The 20,028-nt window shown below is 36.8% G+C and overlaps 1 protein-coding gene and 1 long non-coding RNA gene across 10 annotated transcripts in view; one reads left to right on the top strand and one right to left on the bottom strand.

Annotated features, from left to right (window-relative positions):
* The first annotated feature begins 951 nt into the window (after positions 1 to 951).
* The window catches only part of sdk (sidekick cell adhesion molecule), a 39,798-nt gene continuing 20,721 nt past the window's right edge, over positions 952 to 20,028 (top strand). For all 9 annotated transcript variants that reach the window (XR_016140969.1, XR_016140968.1, XM_089083542.1 and 6 more), the window contains exon 1: positions 952 to 2,319. Coding sequence is in view for 7 of the 9 variants with exons in the window: in XM_089083542.1 (XP_088939668.1) it covers positions 2,226 to 2,319 (94 nt within the window). In the remaining 2 variants the exon portion in view is untranslated. The remainder of the gene's footprint in view (positions 2,320 to 20,028) is intronic.
* LOC148934918 (uncharacterized) lies at positions 3,242 to 4,310 on the bottom strand. The gene is made up of 2 exons (XR_016140970.1): positions 4,159 to 4,310; positions 3,242 to 3,813 (listed from the first exon to the last, which is right to left on the bottom strand). It is a non-coding gene; the product is annotated as an uncharacterized LOC148934918 (long non-coding RNA).

Raw genomic sequence — 20,028 nt, 5'->3', positions numbered from 1 at the left:
TAAATATACTATAAATATTTATTATCATTCTTCAGTATAAATTTCTTGTAAAAAAGGTGCTAATTTTAATTGATTTATTGCTTATAACTTATACTTAATTAAAATATGATTAGTTAAATAATAACATATTTACATTATTCATATAATTACATAAATCTTAAAAACGATATATCAATGATTTGATAATGATATCAAATACATAACACAAATTAATTACTATCAACGAAATATGTAAAAACATACAAAAACTGTGGTAAAATAAGTGGTAAAATAAGTTCTTTACAGAGAGCATTGTGCAAAAGGTTAAATGAATTGACAATTAATTCGGCAAAATTTTTAGTAACATTTTTAATTATATAATTTGTTATCTCACTAATCTTTGTTTTTTATATATTAAATACAGCACTAATAATTTTATATTAACAAAAAATAATATAAATATTTAATAATTAATCATCGATTAACACAATAGATAAAATGCAACAAAACTTTGAACTTTTGAATATAATTTTTTGTCACGCGTCTTTAATTAATGAAGGAAATGAAATTATTATTTATAATTCAATTCACGTCAACAAAGTAATACGAATATTTAAATTAATTATTGGTTAAATTAATTTGAATATATGTAAAATCCTCAATTATATCCTCAAGCACATTTCGGAGAGGTTTTGATTGCATAACTGCAATTTTCTTGTCTATTTTCTTTTTCTTATTCCTTCGCATTCAACAAGTGGCACATGGCCGCACATGGTCGTTTTTCGAAGACGAACGAATTAGTCAAAATTCGCTAGATCAATTAACAGGACTCTGAAGTTCCCTAGTCCTGGCGTAATCCGATTGGTCGTTGCAGCGCGACTCGGCGCGCCGTCGGTCACTTTCGGACGTATTGTCGAACGCAGCCAAGTAGGCGCACGAGAGAACGCTCGCGGCGATTGGCCGGCCAGTAGCGCCTGTGACGGGCATGCGCGTGTACGCGATTTCAAGTTGACGCTCTCGCTGTCGTCCGAAAACGTTCACCGAGCGACGCGGTTCAAGCGCGTTGGCCGTACATACGAAATTTTGGCGGTTCCTCGAAGTTGAAGTGTCCGTCATCGCAAAAGAGAGTAACAAGCGGACGAATTACGCTCGAAAGTCTCAGGTTCCCACGCGTCTCGTTGTTATCCCCCGCGAACATTTTCTCGAGAGCACTTCGATGATGTTATGAAAACCTTCGCCAGGTGTTGCCAGGTGTTACCAGGTGAACGTGCGCGAGCGTTCGCGTTACCTTCCCACCCGCAAGGCGAGGAGAAAAAAAATTTGTGTAGCGAGGAAAGATTTGCGTAGCGAGAGAAGGAGTTCGCCGTCGCGCCGACTTTTCGATACTACGAGGACACGGTTGTGTGTGTTTTACGCGCGTGAGTCGCGCGGCGAGAGTTGAGTGCATCGCGTCGAGAATACGAGACGCGAGAGTGCAAACCAAACGGATAATCCGCGATTAATCGGAGAACACGGGGATCCGGAGGTGAAAGGGAAGAACGGGGAGGAGAATCGATCCCGATCGATACGAGGTCTCTCCCGTCGTCCCGAACGACGCTCTTGCGGATTCTCCTGCGGACTTTGCTGCGGACAGTCAGTTCTCGCGTGTGGAGCGTTAAAGAGAGAGAGAGAGAGAGAGAGAGAGAGGAGTGTGGAAAAGAGAAAGAGAGACGAGATCCGCGAGGAATTAACGCATCTTTAAAGAGAAAGAACGCGAGGAAGTTTAACTCGATAAACAAACGGGCGATTTTTTTTGTCTCGTCGTGGGGCGCGTTCTCTTAGGTCGCACCTTCCGCGGCTCTGGCCGCTCTCGCGTCTCGTCTTTTTTCCGCCGCTTCAGATCTCGCAGAGATTACGAGTACTTACGAACGGGGACGACGCGAGGTAATACGCCCGAGCGCGGTGCACGCGTCGCGCCGCCTTCGAACGAGATCGTGAACGGGCTTGCGGCGGGGGGAGGGGGGGAGGGGGGGCGAGGGGCGAGCATCGCGGAATGCGAGTCGCGAGCGTGAGTGAGACGAGGATGCGGCGTGGATTGGTGTAAGTCGGCGCTCTTCCGGAGCCTCTTACGCGCGGCGGCTACGAGCGGAGGAACAGGGGCGACGAAGTGGAGAAGAAGAAGAAGACGAAGGGGAGAAGGAGGGGGAGGAGGAGGAAGAGGGGACGAAAGGAGTGAGGTCAACGTCGCGCAACGGCGAGACGAGAGGATGGAGCAGCGGCCGGCGGTGGCCTCCGCGAGGACGCGCGGCCTTCTCGCCGGTGTCTGCCTCGTCTGGATCATCGGCGGTATCTGCGCCACCGGTAAGCCGTTGATCGCCTCGATCCATCGCGCTCCACGAATTCGGCGAATCTCGTGCCGCGGCTCTCTCCGTGTCTGCTGGAGAACGCGGAACGACTTGTATCTTTTTTTTATGCCTCAACAGCATGCGAGAATATTTTAAACGTACTTAGGCAGAAAGATATGAAGCCACGGTGACTAGGGTAATATTTAGGTAAATATAATAAAAAGACCGCCTTTTTCAAGCTGACGTGAAAATAAACAATGTGTGATGTAAGCCGAGTACATATTAGTAAACAACTGAAAGATAACAGTCAAATATTTTGATTGACTCAAATTTTCTAAAGAGTTCGGGGCACTGAGGATGACGTACGATTTTTAAATAAATGAACATTGTCCGAGCGTATTTGGATTTAAAGGAATGAGACGCCGATTGAAATCACGGAGTTCTGATTTAATAAATATACTTTTCGTATAGTTCTGAATATATTAAAGCATTTTCTAAAAAAATTTCGCACTGGCGATGATGCACGATTTTTAAATAAATAATTATTACGTCCAAGCGTGGATAAGAAAGCGGACGATCCAGATTCGACCTCTGGCTGAGATGATATTTTTCGCAATATATAATTCCTGGTGGGGGAATAATAAAAGAGATTTTTAATCGATATCAAAAATATTTGATTATCAAATTATTGTAGAGTCATTGCGTTGTTAATCTGCTAAAAATAATAGCACGTGATTGGTGATATAATTATTTATTTCATATATATATTTAATATTTGAGATCCTGCTTCCGAGGAATTGGCTGTTATCTTTCAGTTTTTTTAATTAAAATCATGCACTCGGCTTATATTAATGCATTCTTTAGAAAATGTTTTAATATATTTAAGAATTACATGACAGGTAATTTGTTAAATCAGAACTCAGAGTTATTGATCTACGTTTCAGCTCTGTCTATTATATTGATAATTAATCTTGATTTATATTTAAATTTTGTTTACTTTCATGTGGCAGAACTCTTTATAAACTCTCATCTAGTAAATCTTTCAAAATCTTGCGTTGACAGACATCGTTTTAGGACAAAGTGAGATGCAGCGTGAACCTGACGTCTCACTTTGTCTAAACTGATTTTTTTGCTTCAATGAGCGGAACTATTTGTTTAGCCTGTCAGGAATTTTAAAATTTTTAAAAAGGAAGCCAAAACTCTTTAAAAAAAAAATTTGTGAGTTCCGCGAAATGAAACGTCAAACTTCACACTTTTTCTTTGTATTTAAATTTATTTCCGCAACACAATTTGCAAAATCGTTTGAATTAGACTTCAGTTAATTCTTTGAATGACTGCCATGGTGGTCATCCGTGACCGGTATTTAACTCTTCAATGGCATCCTGGTGCTCACTGGCGCCTTGATGACCAGCGCTATTGAATTGGTTCCGTTCAGCAAGAAAAGCTGCTTTGCAACTATTGTAAGATTCTTCAATATGATGGTTTATACATTTAGATCCAGTGAGGGCAACTAGGGGCAAAAACCAATTGTATTAAAAAATCTTATTACAATAGTTGCTTTTCTTACTGAACGCAGCCATCATTTCGAAAAAAGAATAAATATCATCGATACATAAAATTTTGAATAATCGAAATAGCTAAATAATAGTATAAAATAAAAAATTATATATAATAATTAATAATTTTTAATTTTAATTGTATAATATTTTATTTTATATATATGTGTGTGTGTATATATACTTATAACGAAAATTTTATTGTGATGTATATGAAAAAATATATAAAGCTTACAGATGTAATATTTACTATAATAGAAGAGATTGAGATTTATGTATGGAAACATAATTTGACTTACGTAAACGCATAAATAACCGTATGCAAATGCGTCGCACGCGTTTCGCATGGTGATTACTTCTCAATAAACACTCCCGCGGCGTTCGAAGTCCTCGATGGACCAGCAGCCGGAGGGAAAATCTGCGAGATCTCCCCCGGGACGGTCGAGTGTGCGGCGTAGGAGCGACCCTAATTAAGATTTATTACGACGTTAATCCGCACCAATTGTGCGAACGAAGTTAAACCGTTGACCTCTCGTCTCGATTGCGGAGTAGAGGGGAGGTAATGGGGGGCTCAATGGCCATGAGCACGTGCCGCATGGGGACAATTCCGAATTAACCCTTCCCATTCATTTTTCACGTTTTATTCCGTTTAATGCGAAAAGTAATGCCATTAAAAATTAGATGAGTGAATATAAAATATTTTTTCGCAAAGTTAACATCAGCAGCAATTCAAACTTGAATTAAAATAAAATAATAAAATAAATTAGCTGATGGATTACGAAAAAGAACAAACGAAAGTTGATTTTTTCGTGAAAAATATCCGCTTTTCTCGAATCTTTATTCAACTGTTCTTGAATTTGTCTTGAGCTTCTCGAGAATCTTTATTCAACTGTTCTCGAATTTGTCTTGAGCTTCTCGAGAATTAATAATTCGAACAATCGCATACCCAGTCAGGCAATTTGAATAATAGTTTCCGTTCTACCACTAACATAGTACTAACATAGTTTGTCTGAAACTTGGATCTATTTCCAAATCATCTATTCGATCGTTAGATCGAATCTTAGGGCCATAGCACACAAAAAAACTTAAGCAGTAAAACTGCTTAAATCTGAATCTTCAAAAATCATTCACGACTAAAGCCCGACCGAAATTTCGGCTTCGGTTTTGAGTTAGACTAGTTTCGATTCACAAATTGAGATTTCGGTTTCGGTTTCGAAATTGAAAAGGAGTTTCGGTGTCGTTGCCAAAACTGATCAAGTTGTACTCTCAAGTTTTAAGATTACTGATCCTAATCCTATAGTACAAAACATTTATTAATATGAAATGTTTAATCTATTATTTTTCCAAAGATTTAAAAAAATATTTTTATTTTATGTTTTGAAATTTTATTAGTAAGATAATAAATTTGTCATATTACAGATTGTAGTAATGTATGTGTAATTATTACAATAAATAATTAAATTATAATGTTTATAAAGAAGAAATATATATTTTTGTGCGCGTGCCTATATATATTTCTTTCTAGAATTTCTATGAAAATTTCGGTTTTCGGTTTTCGATTTCAATTTTGATTGAAATTGACACGTAATCAAATGTTTGTTTTCGGTTTCGATCGAAACTAAAGAAGATGGTTTCGGTTGGACTCATGACGTTCCGGTTTCTTTTTAGAAGAGATACAAGAAAAAAAAAAGGAAAAAAGACAATATCTCTTCTTATTCCGCTTCTGGCACGCGCAATTCCATAATGAGGACAGACCTCCATTGATTAAATTTCCCTTGAACAATGTCGGGCATTGATACCAAAAGACCAACAGATAAAGGAAGATAAGAGCCACGTAGCAAAGGGACTTCGTTCTTTCCTACCAAACGTGCGTCCTATTTTTTTCCATAAATATCGAGTGATAAGTTCTGATTCCGTAAAAGCGAGACTGTTTCATTCGATGACTCGTGACAGTAATACAAAAATTAGATTCATTATCGTCAGATTTACAACAGATGTCAATAAATGTGTATAAATTTTACAATTAAAATTTGCAAGATTTAATTCTTTTCTATTAAAAAAGCGCGGATAGAAAACATCTTTGATAATAATAACAATAGAATAGTACAAAATAATACAAAATAATACAAAAAATAGTATAAAAGTAGTAAAAAATAAAAAATTAAATGAAATATTATAAATTATTACACTATTACGCTTTTGTTATTTAACGAACTTGAAGTGAGTGAAAACTGAGAGTCAGTTTGTCGTACGACATATCTACCGGATGTAAAAAGGGCTTTGTTTCAACCTGTATGAAAAGGGTTACTGTAATGGTAACCATATCTACACAGACATGCATATGCTAGAAAAGCTATCTATCAGCTCTACCGGGACACAATGAAGAACAAGGGCCTTTACCTGGTCCTCGAGTTCCTCTCTGCTCCCTCGCATGTATAATAGTCCCTTCCTCGTGCTCCCACCATTTTCTATAACCTTCCACTTACTTTATTGAACGCGAATGCCTTTCTTCAGTTAGGTAGTATTATTGAGCGACCCCAGGGAGAACAAACTGTTCCTGGATTAGTCATTCAAAAAGCACGACGAGTTTCAGAAGAGACTGAAGTCATGGAAACGCAAGAGATCTTACAGTTCATGAATATTTTTTCTCATTCCAAATCGATTTTTCCTTAATCAAAAATATGGAAGGGATTTTTCATTTTATGCATGTCACGTACAATTTTTTGAGATTTAATATTATATATTTTTACATGCGTGAGAGAGTTAAAAAAGCAAGAAAGTCCAATTTACTGGGCCAAGAAATAAAATAAATAAATATATATATATATATATTTATCTTTGCAACTAAAATCTCAGATTAAAAAACTCCATACTACTCCTCCACACTCCATTGAAATAATATCTACTTATGAAGAATGTTGTTATTGTCATTAGCTTTTTAATGCTATATTTTTAATGGAATTTAATATTTTTGTAAAAAGAATTGAGCAAATAATTTTCTACTTGTAGGAAAGCGATCTTGTGCAATATTTTTATTGCGATACAATGCAGCATTGCTGATGGTACAGTACGATGCAGCGACTTCTGCGAATTGCGTCAACAAAAACTCGACAAACGACGAAGATCGTTGTTCGCGGCCTTTACCGATGGCCTTAGGCCGTTATCCTCTCGGACCCTAAGCCGTCGTTCCGAGCGACCGGATGTGCCGGCTACCTTTTGCTTTTGTCTATCCATGACCGCGTCATCTTCATTATCTCTTCCTGTCCTTCACGCGGAATTCTCACGTTTGATATCGCGTGCCTTCTTTCATGTCGAGGTCCATTTCTTTTATTTTTCTTCTTATCCACGATATTTTTATCAATTTGAATGCATTGAAGCATTAATCTTATTTATCAGAATGTCAGAAAAAATAAATATATTAGTGTGGTTTTTTTTAAGAAAAAATGCATAATTTATAAATAATAATATTGTCATTTTATTTTTGTGAATCTTTCTTAGAAGCATTAGACAATTGGATAAAAGATGGATAAAAGGAGCAAAGTGAAATCTTTTTCATGAGGTCGAACGAAAGCCGGAAGATCTTCGAATTTTTGACCTACCGTCTCCCGCTCGTTATAGCGAATTCTTCATCGGACCCATGGGCTCCTCCTCCGCACGTCGGCCTTTCGAAGGAAAGGCGGAACGCCCAGAATGTCGGGGAACCGAGGCCTCGCGCCGCTTCGGGACCGCTATTGTCTCGACCTCGTTACTCGTAGTCGCGGGCCTTATCTCCATGAGGCCTGACAACGACAAAAAAACAGCGGGTCTCAAACAGTCTTTGTCGTGCGTCTCTTCGTAATTCCCATTATTATTCGCCGTGGAACTCGTCGACGCGAGGAGCTGCCATGGGATGCCTCGGTAGCTGGTGCACAGGGGCCACTGACCGCTCCCTCCCTTCCCTCGGCAAGGCTTTCTCGTCTTCCATGACTTCTTCTTCTTCTTCTTCTTCTTCTTTTTCTTCTTCTTCTTCTTCTTCTTCTTCTTCTTCTTCTTCTTCTCCTCCTTCTCCTCCTTCTCCTCCTCCTCCTCCTCCTCCTTCTTCGCGTTCCTCTTTCTGTGTAACTTCGGTTTTATTCCCTCAGGTCTCTCGTGTACGTGTACTTGGCGTCATAAATAGGCATTTCTACCGCGGTACGGTAAAGAAGTGCCATGTTCATCGTATCTCATATACTTTTTTAGTTCGATTTAGTTCGATTTGCAGCAATTTTTCATATTCATTCCTTGTTAAAGCCCGCATTCCTCGGATCTTCCCCATCTGCAAGGAACAGCGAATCCTTCGGAATTCGCTCCTTTACAAGCAAATTGTTTTTTGGTAGCTCGCCAATGTTAGATTTCCGCAGCTCATTCCGATATCGTGCCGAGCGTGGCAATCACGTTCCCGGTAAATTACCGTGCAAAAGTGAAGATTGGCTTCTTTTCCGCTTCTTCTCGTAATTGCCCTTTGGGAAAGGCTTATATTATATCCTTAAAACGCTTAAATGTAATTTTAATTCCATTTCTTGTACTTGAATAGTTAAAAACAATATTAGGATTAGAATTAAGATACAAATACAATTAAAATAATAAATAAGATATAATGAATTTGCGAGAAAGAGACCGATGTAATACGCTAGATATCTCGTGTGTGGAAGCGCAACGTCACGGCGTAAACACTTTCTCGATGAACGTAATATCTTCGCCGGGTGCGCGCGGTGGAAAAATTGCGAAACGCGGCTTTCTGTTTCTGTCACGCCCACGGGAAGCGAATTACCTCTTCGTACCTCTTCGCTATTATTTGCCCGCGACATTTCCCAGCGTGAGCCAGGCCGCATGTGTCGAAGCAAGTGCATCCGTTTTCCAACTCTCGTTCTCCAATGTCCTTCTCGCGCCTCGCTCGCGCTTCATCCTCCACGTACGTTTTCTCTTCTCCTCCCCGTTTCCTTTTGCTCGCCTTCGCGCTAATATTCCTTCCGCACTCGTTCCTTTGTTCCGCCATTGACCACGCATCGTCGACGGAATGAAAAGTGAAAATATCGGTGAACGGAGCGACGCGCACGTTGCACACGCCGCCGTCTCGAGTCGGTTGCAGCTTGCGCAACGTTCATCCAAGGTCTCTATCGGAAATTCTCGCTCACCTGAGCACGAATGAGCGCGAAAGGAGACAACAGGAGACGCGTAATATAATTCGTAATCCTCTCTATTCCGAGACGCTCCGCGTTCCTTAGGATTGATCATCGATGCATCACGCTCACTCACAAGCGCGCGACGCGCAACGAATTGCCTCCGTCACGTGACTATATTAACAGCCTCTTCATGTTTCCGTAATTTACGTAAGCGTAACGCTTCATTAACTGCGGGTTCTCGAGGTTTTCTTTCCTTTCCATTTTGTTCTTAACCGAACGGATAAAGTAAATAAATGGTATTTAGAAGAGATTGTATATAATAAATGGAAAATCCCTCGGGGATGGATAGCGAGGCAAAAGAGATCGTAAATTTCGTAAATAATATTTGAGTAGCATGTCGAGTACGTAACCATAAGATTCACACGACTTCTTTCTCCTCTCGATTTCCTCTCGGTTCTACCTTCTTGACCTGTCTGTTGTCTCTTATCTTGACTGCGGTTTCCTGTTTCGTGCGAGAGAAATTAGCGTGGATACACTAAATCGTTGGCGCGATTGTCGGCCTCGCTGGCGTCTCTTCGGACGATTTGTACGTCCTTTCATAGGACGAGTTTTCTTCGCGGCGAGACCCGCAGGGAGAAGGGCAGAAGACGAAGGACGTCACGCGAAGGAAAGGACTGTGTGAGAAACTGCTGCACGCTCCTCACAGGATGTAACTTGACCCAATCCGAGATTTTTTTCTGTAATTATGAATCTCCTCTTGTTTTTTTTTTTTTTTTTTTTTTTTTTTTTTTTTTTTTTTTTCCCTTACTTATTATATACTTTAACAATAATGGAATAAACAACAGATTGAGATAACGATTAGAAATTAATGGTTTCTCACTTTTTCCTCATTTATCATATCAACTTTCCAATTATTCAATTTCTTTCATCGTGACTACTTCATCGAATTTTTTAAGAAGAATTCTTGATGTCGCAACCTTAATGAAGAAAAACGCTAGCCTTGGACTATTATTCTGCAGCGCGAGGTGAGAAAAGAGATGCGCAGCGTGATGTCCCTCGCACCTCGTAGAGGCGCGCTTTTGTTTCTCCTCGCGATGCATTCACGCAACGTAGTCCAGTCACGATGACGAGATGAAGCGGGATTTCTTCAAGGCCGTAAAATAGGCCGTGCGGAGAGCCCCCGGCGTAACATGCCGTCACTTACGGTCGCCGCGTGACCGCGTCCGGCTGCACGCGTGCAAGACGCGCGGCCAGAAATAAAGTCACGGAGCCGGGTCACGGATCGTTTTTCAAGGGTGCATCGCGCTCCACAACCACTGCTTCTCAGTCCAATCCGGCTCGGTGTAGCTTAGCTTAACCGTTTACATCTGTCGTTGACTCGACAAACAAATAGAGGTCTTACGCTGTTGTTGATCGATTATCGAGGAGATGTTATTAAAAACCGACGATCTCAGACAAATTTTCGTTACCGTCAAACGAACCTGGGATACAGGGAGCAATATCAATGTTTTCAACTATTGATATAAATTTATTTGATTGTTAATATAATATTTTAATAATGAACTGTTAAATTTATGGTTATATATTTAGGATACAAATGTTTCATAAATAAAAGTTTGCATATATTGCTATATTGCATAACATCATATATATATCGCAAAATTATAATTTTTTTTCTACAATTATCATCTTTATGAACAATCAAGTACAGACGTTAACGATAAAAGCAGTTTTAAATAAAATTAAATATGAGCGAATATACTGCTCAAAAATTAAATGTATACCATTGCTCAAAAATTTGCAGCAATCTTTAAGTAAAATTATGTTTTTATTAAATTGATAATTATTTTATTGAAAATATCAATATTCATGTATGAAAACTATACTATTTACGTCCAATTAAAATGATATCAATATATATAAATCCTGAATAGAACTGTACCTAAAAAATGTTTTACTTAAAAAAAAAAATCTTTAAAAAATTTTACAAAAGATTTAATACAATACTAAAATAGAAATTCTATTTAAAAATTAATCAACAGAGTGCCAAAATTTTATCAAATAGCTAAAGCGCGAAAAAAGGGGAATTTATTGCGAAGAAAAAGGTTGATTTACTTGTTAATATCATGAATAACATTTCTTCTATTCATCATAAATCTTATCTAATAGTATATATACATATACATATGTATTTACGTATCAATATTTTCAATAAAATAACTGTGTTAGTAAAAAAAGATTAATTTATTTAAGAATTGTAAAGTAAAAGCCAAACTTTTTCGCGGTTTTGTATATATACAGTTTAAGAAATAATAATAATAATAATAAACTAATATTACATTACGAGCTAATTGTTCAAAATTTTAACAGTCATGCCTGGTCACTTTACGAATTCCCATAAAATCGTCGGCCTTAATAATATCTTATCAGTGGCTAAACGTTTGAGATGAGGAGTCCTTCATATTTTTTTTTTTTTTAGTAAACGCGATTTTTATGTTCCGGGAGAGCGATTAAAGCAATTTTTTTCTTTTTCGCAACAACAGGAGGACAGAGGATGTTACTTGCGCGTCGCGCGTGTAATCGGGCGTGTTAAAGGACCTCCCTTTAGAGAGCATCCTTGCATCCGTGTTGCAGCAAGGGAGGCACAGGTTCCTCGATCCCCAGCTTACATTTACGTGCACCATGCCGCACATGGCCTGACAGCTGCCCCATTCGTTTTATCCCAGATTGTTCACTGAACTTCAGAACACGAGCGTCCTCTTGCCGGTGCATTCGCGCGTGCATAACAAAATCGTGCGGGAGAAGGGGGGAGGGCTGCATTCACGCTGGAGGATGGAACCGAAAACTTTACGGTGCGGCGCATCGCCAATGCACTTTGCAGCGCAAATTTAAAGCTCGTGAGCTGAGAGGCGCGTGACTAACACGTGGAAGAACTTGCGCTCTTGCGCGGGGTTCCTTAAACTTTCCCTCTATTCACGGGGGGGGGGGGGATTCTCGCAACAGTTTTTCTTTTTTTATACGCTGACCTCGGGAAAGGCATTTTCGAAAATTTAAAAATAAGCGAAACATATGAGATTTTACAATTATATTTAAATATTAAAAAATATAAAATATTAAATATAAAAAATTGTTACAGTCATCACGTTATCAAAGTATGATAGGATACAAGATAGAAAAAACACAGAAAGGTACATTCGAAATAGCCAAGCCGATAACAAAATGAAATGATAAACGATGATAAATGCAAACAACTAAAATGCTGAAAGAGAAAGAGATAATTGAGAATAAATGAATATGGGGAAGAGAGAGGGAGGTATGAAGAATTCCTAATCACTCGTAATTAAGGAAGGATTTGCGGGACAACACGGGATTGCACGATAGGAAAATAGACAAATGGGAGGCCGCCTATGGGAACGTATCTCCGGTGAGAATCTGCATGTGGTTGTGTGCTAATTCGGAGTTATGCCTCGTTAAACATGCGGTTTTTAAACGCTCAGCCAGCACCGTTGCGATAACAGGACAGCTCGTCTGGCGATACTTCGCATACAAGCGACTTGCAATTTCTCGCAACGTTGCACCTTCAGTTATTAATTACTAGCAGAGGCGATGCGTGGATGCAAGAATGTAAGAAAGGGAAGAGTACCAGTAAATAAAGAAATAGTGTGCATTTATTTATTTTTTTAATGTGCCTCCTTAAAAATGTGAATTTTTTTATTTTAATTCAATATTAAGAGATAGATATTAATATTTATTAAGGAATAAATATCGATAAGTAGAAAAGAAAAAAAGACATCTTTTTTATTTTGCTCATTTTGAAATTACGTCACGATGGCAATAACTTGACAGACAACACGAAAAAATTGAATTTTTTTATTAACATTATATTTTGTTATCCTTAAAATTATTGAAAAATATATGCGACATTTACGATTCTGCGATATCTTCTCCACACATATGACAGAAACTTTTTTGTAAGAACGACATGTTAAATCCATTTCTATCTTATCACCAATAAATATTAAAAAGAAAAAGTAACAAATCCAGAATTAGAAGAGCGGGCATTATAGCGGATGATATCGATTTGACGATCGATATACGTGGTTTCCTCGTGATTAAAAAGTTCACGGATTAGGGAAGATCCCTTGGACAGCTCGTTAAAGTCGACCGCGTTCCAGACGCGGGTTGTTTACGCTTAATGGAACGTAGTATGCTCAAACTAGCATAATTCTCGCCTTTTTACGAGCCCCGGACGTGCGTCGACCCCGGATAACAACACGTGACAGCGATTTCGTGCAAGCTTGCACGCCCAAGCTTTTCCCCGGTACCATATGTGCCTCGACTTGCACTCTTGGTTACACTCTAGTAAGTACACTCTATCGCCGGCGGGTGGTTATTTCTAGACAAACCTCTGGAAAAAAGCACTCTTTTCTCTTGTAGACTTTGACTCACCAACTCGGACATCGCCGTTAACGATCAATCAATCTGTTGAACCGTTGTATCTAAGTGTTGGTTTTTACATCCCGGCTGTCTGATAATTTCTGAGGAAAAAATAATACTCATCAACTACATATTTCTTAATATAGAGTGGTAAAAGTGATTTTTTTTTTAAATTCTCGTAAATTGAAATATTCAAACTTTAATCATTGATTTATTCCACAAAAAGAATATATCCTTTATTTCGTAATAAAATATTAAAACACTTTTTTTTAATAGAGGAACGCTTGATTGAAATAAATTTTACAATAGATTTATCGGACTATTCAAATAGAAATGTTATAAAGAATATTTTTAGTCTAAAGTAATAAAGTAAAAGAGAACGAAGAGAAAAGAAATAGGCGAATCGACGCGCGATGCATTTTTTTGAGCACGACTTCCGGAAGGTGTTTATCGCGCTATCCTCGGGCTAGATAAACGTCTTGACGTGAACGCGATATGGGTATTTTTTCCGTTTTTCAGTTTTACTGAAATTACTACATCGCAGTGTGCAGATGTAGCACGAGGCAACGCATCGGTCAAAGTCACTTTCACGTCCTTCCGCGCGCGCGGATCTCAACGAAGGATCGTGCGATTCTTCTCGCGAAACCTTAGGCGTTTCCACGCGATACGGCGCAGGAACCGCGCTGCACACACACACACACACACACACACACACACACACACACACACACACACACACACACACACACACACACACACACACAATCGAAGGCTACGGTTGTCCCGATTTCCCTACCACGGTAGCGAACAATGGTAGCGATGAAAATTTCGCGTAAATATCGCATGACGAACGATGGCATCGCGATAAGAGCTTAACTTTTATTCCTTGAAAAGTCGCCCCGAAAAGAAATATCGTTTTTCATTCTCATCTCTCATACCATATGCATGGGAATGTATAACGGAAAAATTCGCGTGAAGTTGCCTTCCCCCTTCCCTCCTCTTTTTCTCTCTTTCATTTTCTTAGATGTACTCTAAGCCGCGATACATTCTGAATTTCCAATCTCGACCGTGAAACTCGCTCGTTTTTCGTTTCTCAGCTTATTGGCGAACAGCCAAATATCCCTGTGTAATATGTAAGTCGCCACCTTCACTTTTCGTATGCATGCTAGTTGCTCCGCAACCGCATTCGAGCGCGTTAAGCAGCGACAGATAAACAACGAACATGTGGGTGTTTTGAAATAGAAGAAATGTGAACTCTTATGATTCAGAGTTTTTATCAATTGTGTAGGAAAATAAAGCACAAGTAAAATATCGTAGAAATATCTTTTATCTGTTAAGGCTCGGTTGTCTCTCTGCAGCCACATTGAATTATGACGTCAGAGGCGAGAAATGACATGTAAAAAGTTTCTTGCGTCGTATAGCTTTGTCCTGTACCTTTTCCTTAAAAACATGATATTTTCGTATTTTTAAAAACTTATAAAAAATACCAGAAAATAAGATATCTGTCCAATAAATCACGTAAAAGTGTAAAATAAATCTTGAAATAATGGTACACTGTTCAGTTATCAGAAATTACCAGATCTATACTGAGAAAAAAATGCTGTTGAATCAATAGCATTAGTCTAATTGGAAATAATTTTGTTAATTTAATGAAAGGAATTATTAATGAAACAGTACAATTCTTGTTTTAATAATCAAGATCTTCGTTTCATTAATAATGTCATTGAATTAACAAAATTATGTCCAATTAAACTAATGCTATTGATTTAACAGCATTTTTTTTCTCAGTGCAGTTGTTTCTGTTAAAAAAAGTACTTTCTGTCTCTGTTAAAAAAAAAACCGAAAATTCAATGTTATCTCAACAACTCCATAGATAATATATAATATTTTAAATATATAATAAATATATAATATTTAATATTTTAAAATAACAGATAGTTGATTAGCGAGAGATAATTTTTTGTTTCTTAAGCTATTTGTCTTTGTATCTTTTATCTGTTTATCTTAACAGATAAAAGACATTTCCACGTTTACTTGTGTTTAATTGCATTGTGATTCAAACGAGGTCCAATTGAAATAACAAGTTATTGTCAATTTTTGTTCTAAGCTGCCGACAAAAGTGCCGAAGGAGTTTTTAAGAATCTCCAACACATTGGAAAAGATCCGCAAAACGTTCGGAGAGTTCGAGCTTGAACTCCCTCCACCTGCAGACTGCAGTGAGGAGGGAGTCATGCACCCCAACGACTGCAATATAGCTAGCTGCGTGCAGTAAGACGCAATGCGCAACGTTTTGCGGTGTCTCACCCCTACCGATCGGTATTATCGGCCACCGGGTATCTCCCGGGTTTAGAATCCGAGGAAAGCGCACCTACAATAAAATTGATTGTCCCCGCATAATGCGGGGGGGGAGGGGGGGGAGTTGGTTTCCGAATGCCCTTTTTTTTCATCGTCACTTTGCGAGAAGCTCCTTGCAAAAATTACATAATAAACTTGAAATAATAATAAACAATAATATTAATATAATTGTAATAAAAATATGAGAGAGAAGAATTTTGTAAAAATACAGAAAACACAAAGTATTTATTTCCATTATTTCTCGTAATTATAAATGATATGTTATTTTCTATTCATATTTATTCTATTTCTTTTTCCGTGATAGTAAATTAATTGACGGGTATATTTTACACTCTCGAATGTTTAAATTATTTTGAATTATTTGAGCACTTGTATTTTTCGTCTGTCTATCTCTATAATAAAATTTTATTTTCCCGAAATGCACCAGTTTTCGGTTCCTCTTGCAAGACTATCACTTATCACGTCCTTCGCGACGTTGGCATACAGCGAACTCGAATTGTACCGGACGCTTAAAAGATGAATGGACCGACGGTGGATTCTGGGTCGCGTACGCGATATAGAAATTTCTTCATTTTGCCAGACGTCCAAAGCCTTTCGTTCACGACCCGCGTCCACGCCCCTCTGTAAACGTGCTACCCCGTTTTACCCTCGGTGACAGCTGCCTCGCTTAAAATAGGGGTTTCTTCAGCGGTCTTGGCTTGCACACATTGTACATGCTATGCGTGTATGCCGTGCGTGCGTGCGTGCGTGTGTGTGTGTGTGTGTGTGTGTGTGTGTGTGTGTGTGTGTGTGTGTGTGTGTGTGTGGACATATGCACACGACGAATCATGCGATGATTGCCATCACAGTTATATCTACAGTCCATTTTATATAATTTCTGCGTAGCATACATTTTATTTCCGATGCTTTTGATCGTGTAAAATATTTATAGTTCTGTTTGAAAAGCATTTCGCAAAGAAATTTTGTATACTATTCTAATATAAAGCGTAATTTCGGCGGAATATAATTGAAAATTATAATCCTTACTTTCATCTTGTAATATTTCGTGTGTTCAATATGAATGAGGTAAAAGACTAAACTTGCTGCAAGAATATCTTGATTATAATTTATAAATGAAGAATTTAATGTAAATAGATTAATATATTTCACACGCGATTCTTCGCAAAGAAATAGAGAAATAGTTAAAGTACCAGTTAAAGATCATTTAAGAAATAAATAAAACGATCATTTAAGAAATAAATAAAATCATTTGAAATTTCTTTGAATTTGTGAATCTCGTTTTGAAAGCAATTGTACATCATTTTTCACGGAGTTGCATCCGTTAAAATTGCTCTTTCGTTAAAATTCCACGAAAGTCTACTCCTAATTAGCCTGTGATTTGCATCCTCGACGATGCTCGAACTTTCTATGTTGGCTCAAAGCAGAATCTAGAAATCTAGAACGAGCGAGTTTTAAAGCGTTAAGTAACACTACTTTTCGTTCACTTAAAAGAATCTGAATCGATTACATCGTACAAGTTAATGTCCAGTTTTCCAGGTGTATTAAAACAAACGAATATACGAAAGTGAACGTAAAACGCAATTAATTAATTATTTTGAAACTCGCTACTTACCCACTCTTTAAAAAAAGACTTTAATTTTCGAAATATCGTAATTTTTATAACATTATTATTATATACGATAATGATATATTAAGTGAATAATTTAATTTATTTATACTAAAATTATTAGTTGTTATTGCAAATTTAATTCTTACGATAATTAAATCTTATTGTTACAAACAAGTTGTATCGTAGAGAAGGCTTTGTTATTCATCGATCGTAAAACGTTAGTCTGCAATGCAGCATTGCTTGGATGCGTGCAGAGTTTAAAATCCATGATAAGGCTTAGATTGCAGATATATCGAACAGCTCTGCACGTGCTTGCGGCAACTGCACCTGTTAATAGTTGAAGAGCATACCTCTGCAGTAATTAGTCGTCCGCAAACGAGTCTCGTTTGGACTTTACCGTTCCTCGCATTAACACCTCCACCCATCTTGCTCTTCGTATTTAGCGAAATCTTAACAAAAGGAGTTGCATAATTTATTTTACGTTGCGTGCACCGTTTCAGAAATTCTTGGCTTGCTGTCTTTTATTTCGCCACGGAGAGCGAGTTTATTCTGACAAGCTTGAAATAAATAACGGCGATTAAACGAGGGACGTACAACGTGGAATTTATTTTTGCGTTTAGGTGTCCAACGGTCTTCTTATACGCGTGTTTTATGAATTGTGTGTTCTCATGGAGCTCAGTGTTAACGTTAGACGTTAACATTTCACCAGATGCGCGATAAGGAGATAAGATTCAGAAACTGGATCCTATCTCTAGACAAGTTATCTAAAATGCTGGCGATGTTAAAATGAACTTCATTTTTCTCAAAGCTAGCTTTTGCGAAGATAAACCGTTGTCTCGTTGAAAAAAATTTGATTCGTTCACATCCGAGAGACTCTTAACGATTCAGTACTCCGTTATACTGACCAGATAAAGAATGTGAAGACCAGAAGGAAAGAAGACAGAATGCGCTTTGAAGTCAAAATGCTTTAGCTTTGAAATTTCTCTTCACGAAAACGTCACAATAAATGACATGGGAATATCATATTATTATACAAAGAAAAATATTCTACTACTAAGAAAAACTTATTATTTATCTTTTTTTATCTTATTTATCTTTTTTTAAGTAACGGTTATCTTTAACAAAGAAGAATATTTTCTTGATAATAGTTTTAAAATATATTTATTACGAATTGTAGAAAAATTCATTATCATATAGTTAAAAAAAGAATTTATTTTTTTCTAAAGAATATTATAAAAATTTTATTAAAGAATTTGATTAATTTAAATATTTGATAATAAGCAAATCGATTTTTTAGTTTAATTTAATAGTTTATTTTAGTTTCTTTATTTAAGTATTACACTTGTTAGGCTTCAGAAAATATTTTGAGTAAATTTGACGTTTATGATGAACTTATGATAGATTTGATAGATATATGAACTTTGAAATGCTTGAAACAAATAATATTTACTTACTAAATACAGTATGTATTTTTCTATGTATACAAGATAAAAGTCATAAGCTAGTCGTATTTTTAGAAAACTAAACGATAAGCGAAATATAGATCATAAGTTGATCATTTTTAATCTTCAGCTCAGCATTATAACTAGGTTTTTATATAATTAAGGATAATTCAAAGGCAGAGAATAATTCAAATTATTTAAGAAAAATTTGGATAGATTGACGATGGAAGGTGTTAATTAAATTAAAGTGCGGAAACATGGAAGAGATGATTAAATATTGGATAGACGAAGAGAATAGATTATTTGTGTATTTTATGATACAGGACAAATTAAAACATAATATGGAATCATGTCAAATTATTAAAGAATGGTTTATAGGAAATGACAGTGAGGAATAATGGAAAAGGATATGGAATGATGTATTAGGTAAAAGGTAACGTTTTGAGGGAGTTGGAGGGAAAGAGAAAAGAGATTAAGTATAATTAGATAGAAAAAAGAAAAGGATAGATAACGAAAAGGATATATAATAATAAGTATGATATAGAAATGGAAGAATGTAGATTATATGATATAATATGTAATATATATTATATCATATAATCTACATTCTTCCATTTCTATATCATATATAATATATAAATTATAGATATATAATAATAAATTAATAATATATAATATATAATATATAAATTATAGATTACAGATTTTCTGACAATAAGATAAATATATAGATATATAAAAAGTGTATTGTATAATTAAAATAAGTGTATGAATATAAGAATAGGTATATTAGAGTTAATATATATAAGTTATAGATAATTGAGTGTTCAAGGAAAGATTTGTAAACCAAGCTCTTCTTGGTTGATGAAATTGAAGTAATAAATTATTACTATATGTTTAACCATATTAACATCTTAAAATCTAATAAAATTAATCAAGCTACTATTTCGTCATCAATTTGCGTAGACACGTTACACACAATAAATTCATCATTTTCAGTAATTTTCTAAAAAAGTTTTCTAAAAACTGTCGCGCATATCCAATTGATTGCAACGCTCTCCACATTTTGTCATACACACATGCTGATGGCAATGATGGCGCAATATGAGCGGAAAGTATCTTCCGTTGACGGTGCTTATCGGATAAAATCGATATTTATGGCGGCCCAAGTGTGACAGAATCACA

Source organism: Pogonomyrmex barbatus, unplaced genomic scaffold (assembly GCF_055798465.1).
Source record: "Pogonomyrmex barbatus isolate J1 unplaced genomic scaffold, ASM5579846v1 scaffold7, whole genome shotgun sequence".
NCBI classification, from domain to species: domain Eukaryota; kingdom Metazoa; phylum Arthropoda; class Insecta; order Hymenoptera; family Formicidae; genus Pogonomyrmex; species Pogonomyrmex barbatus.
Note: the sequence above shows the minus strand (reverse complement) of the source record. Positions and strands in the feature narration are given on the sequence as shown.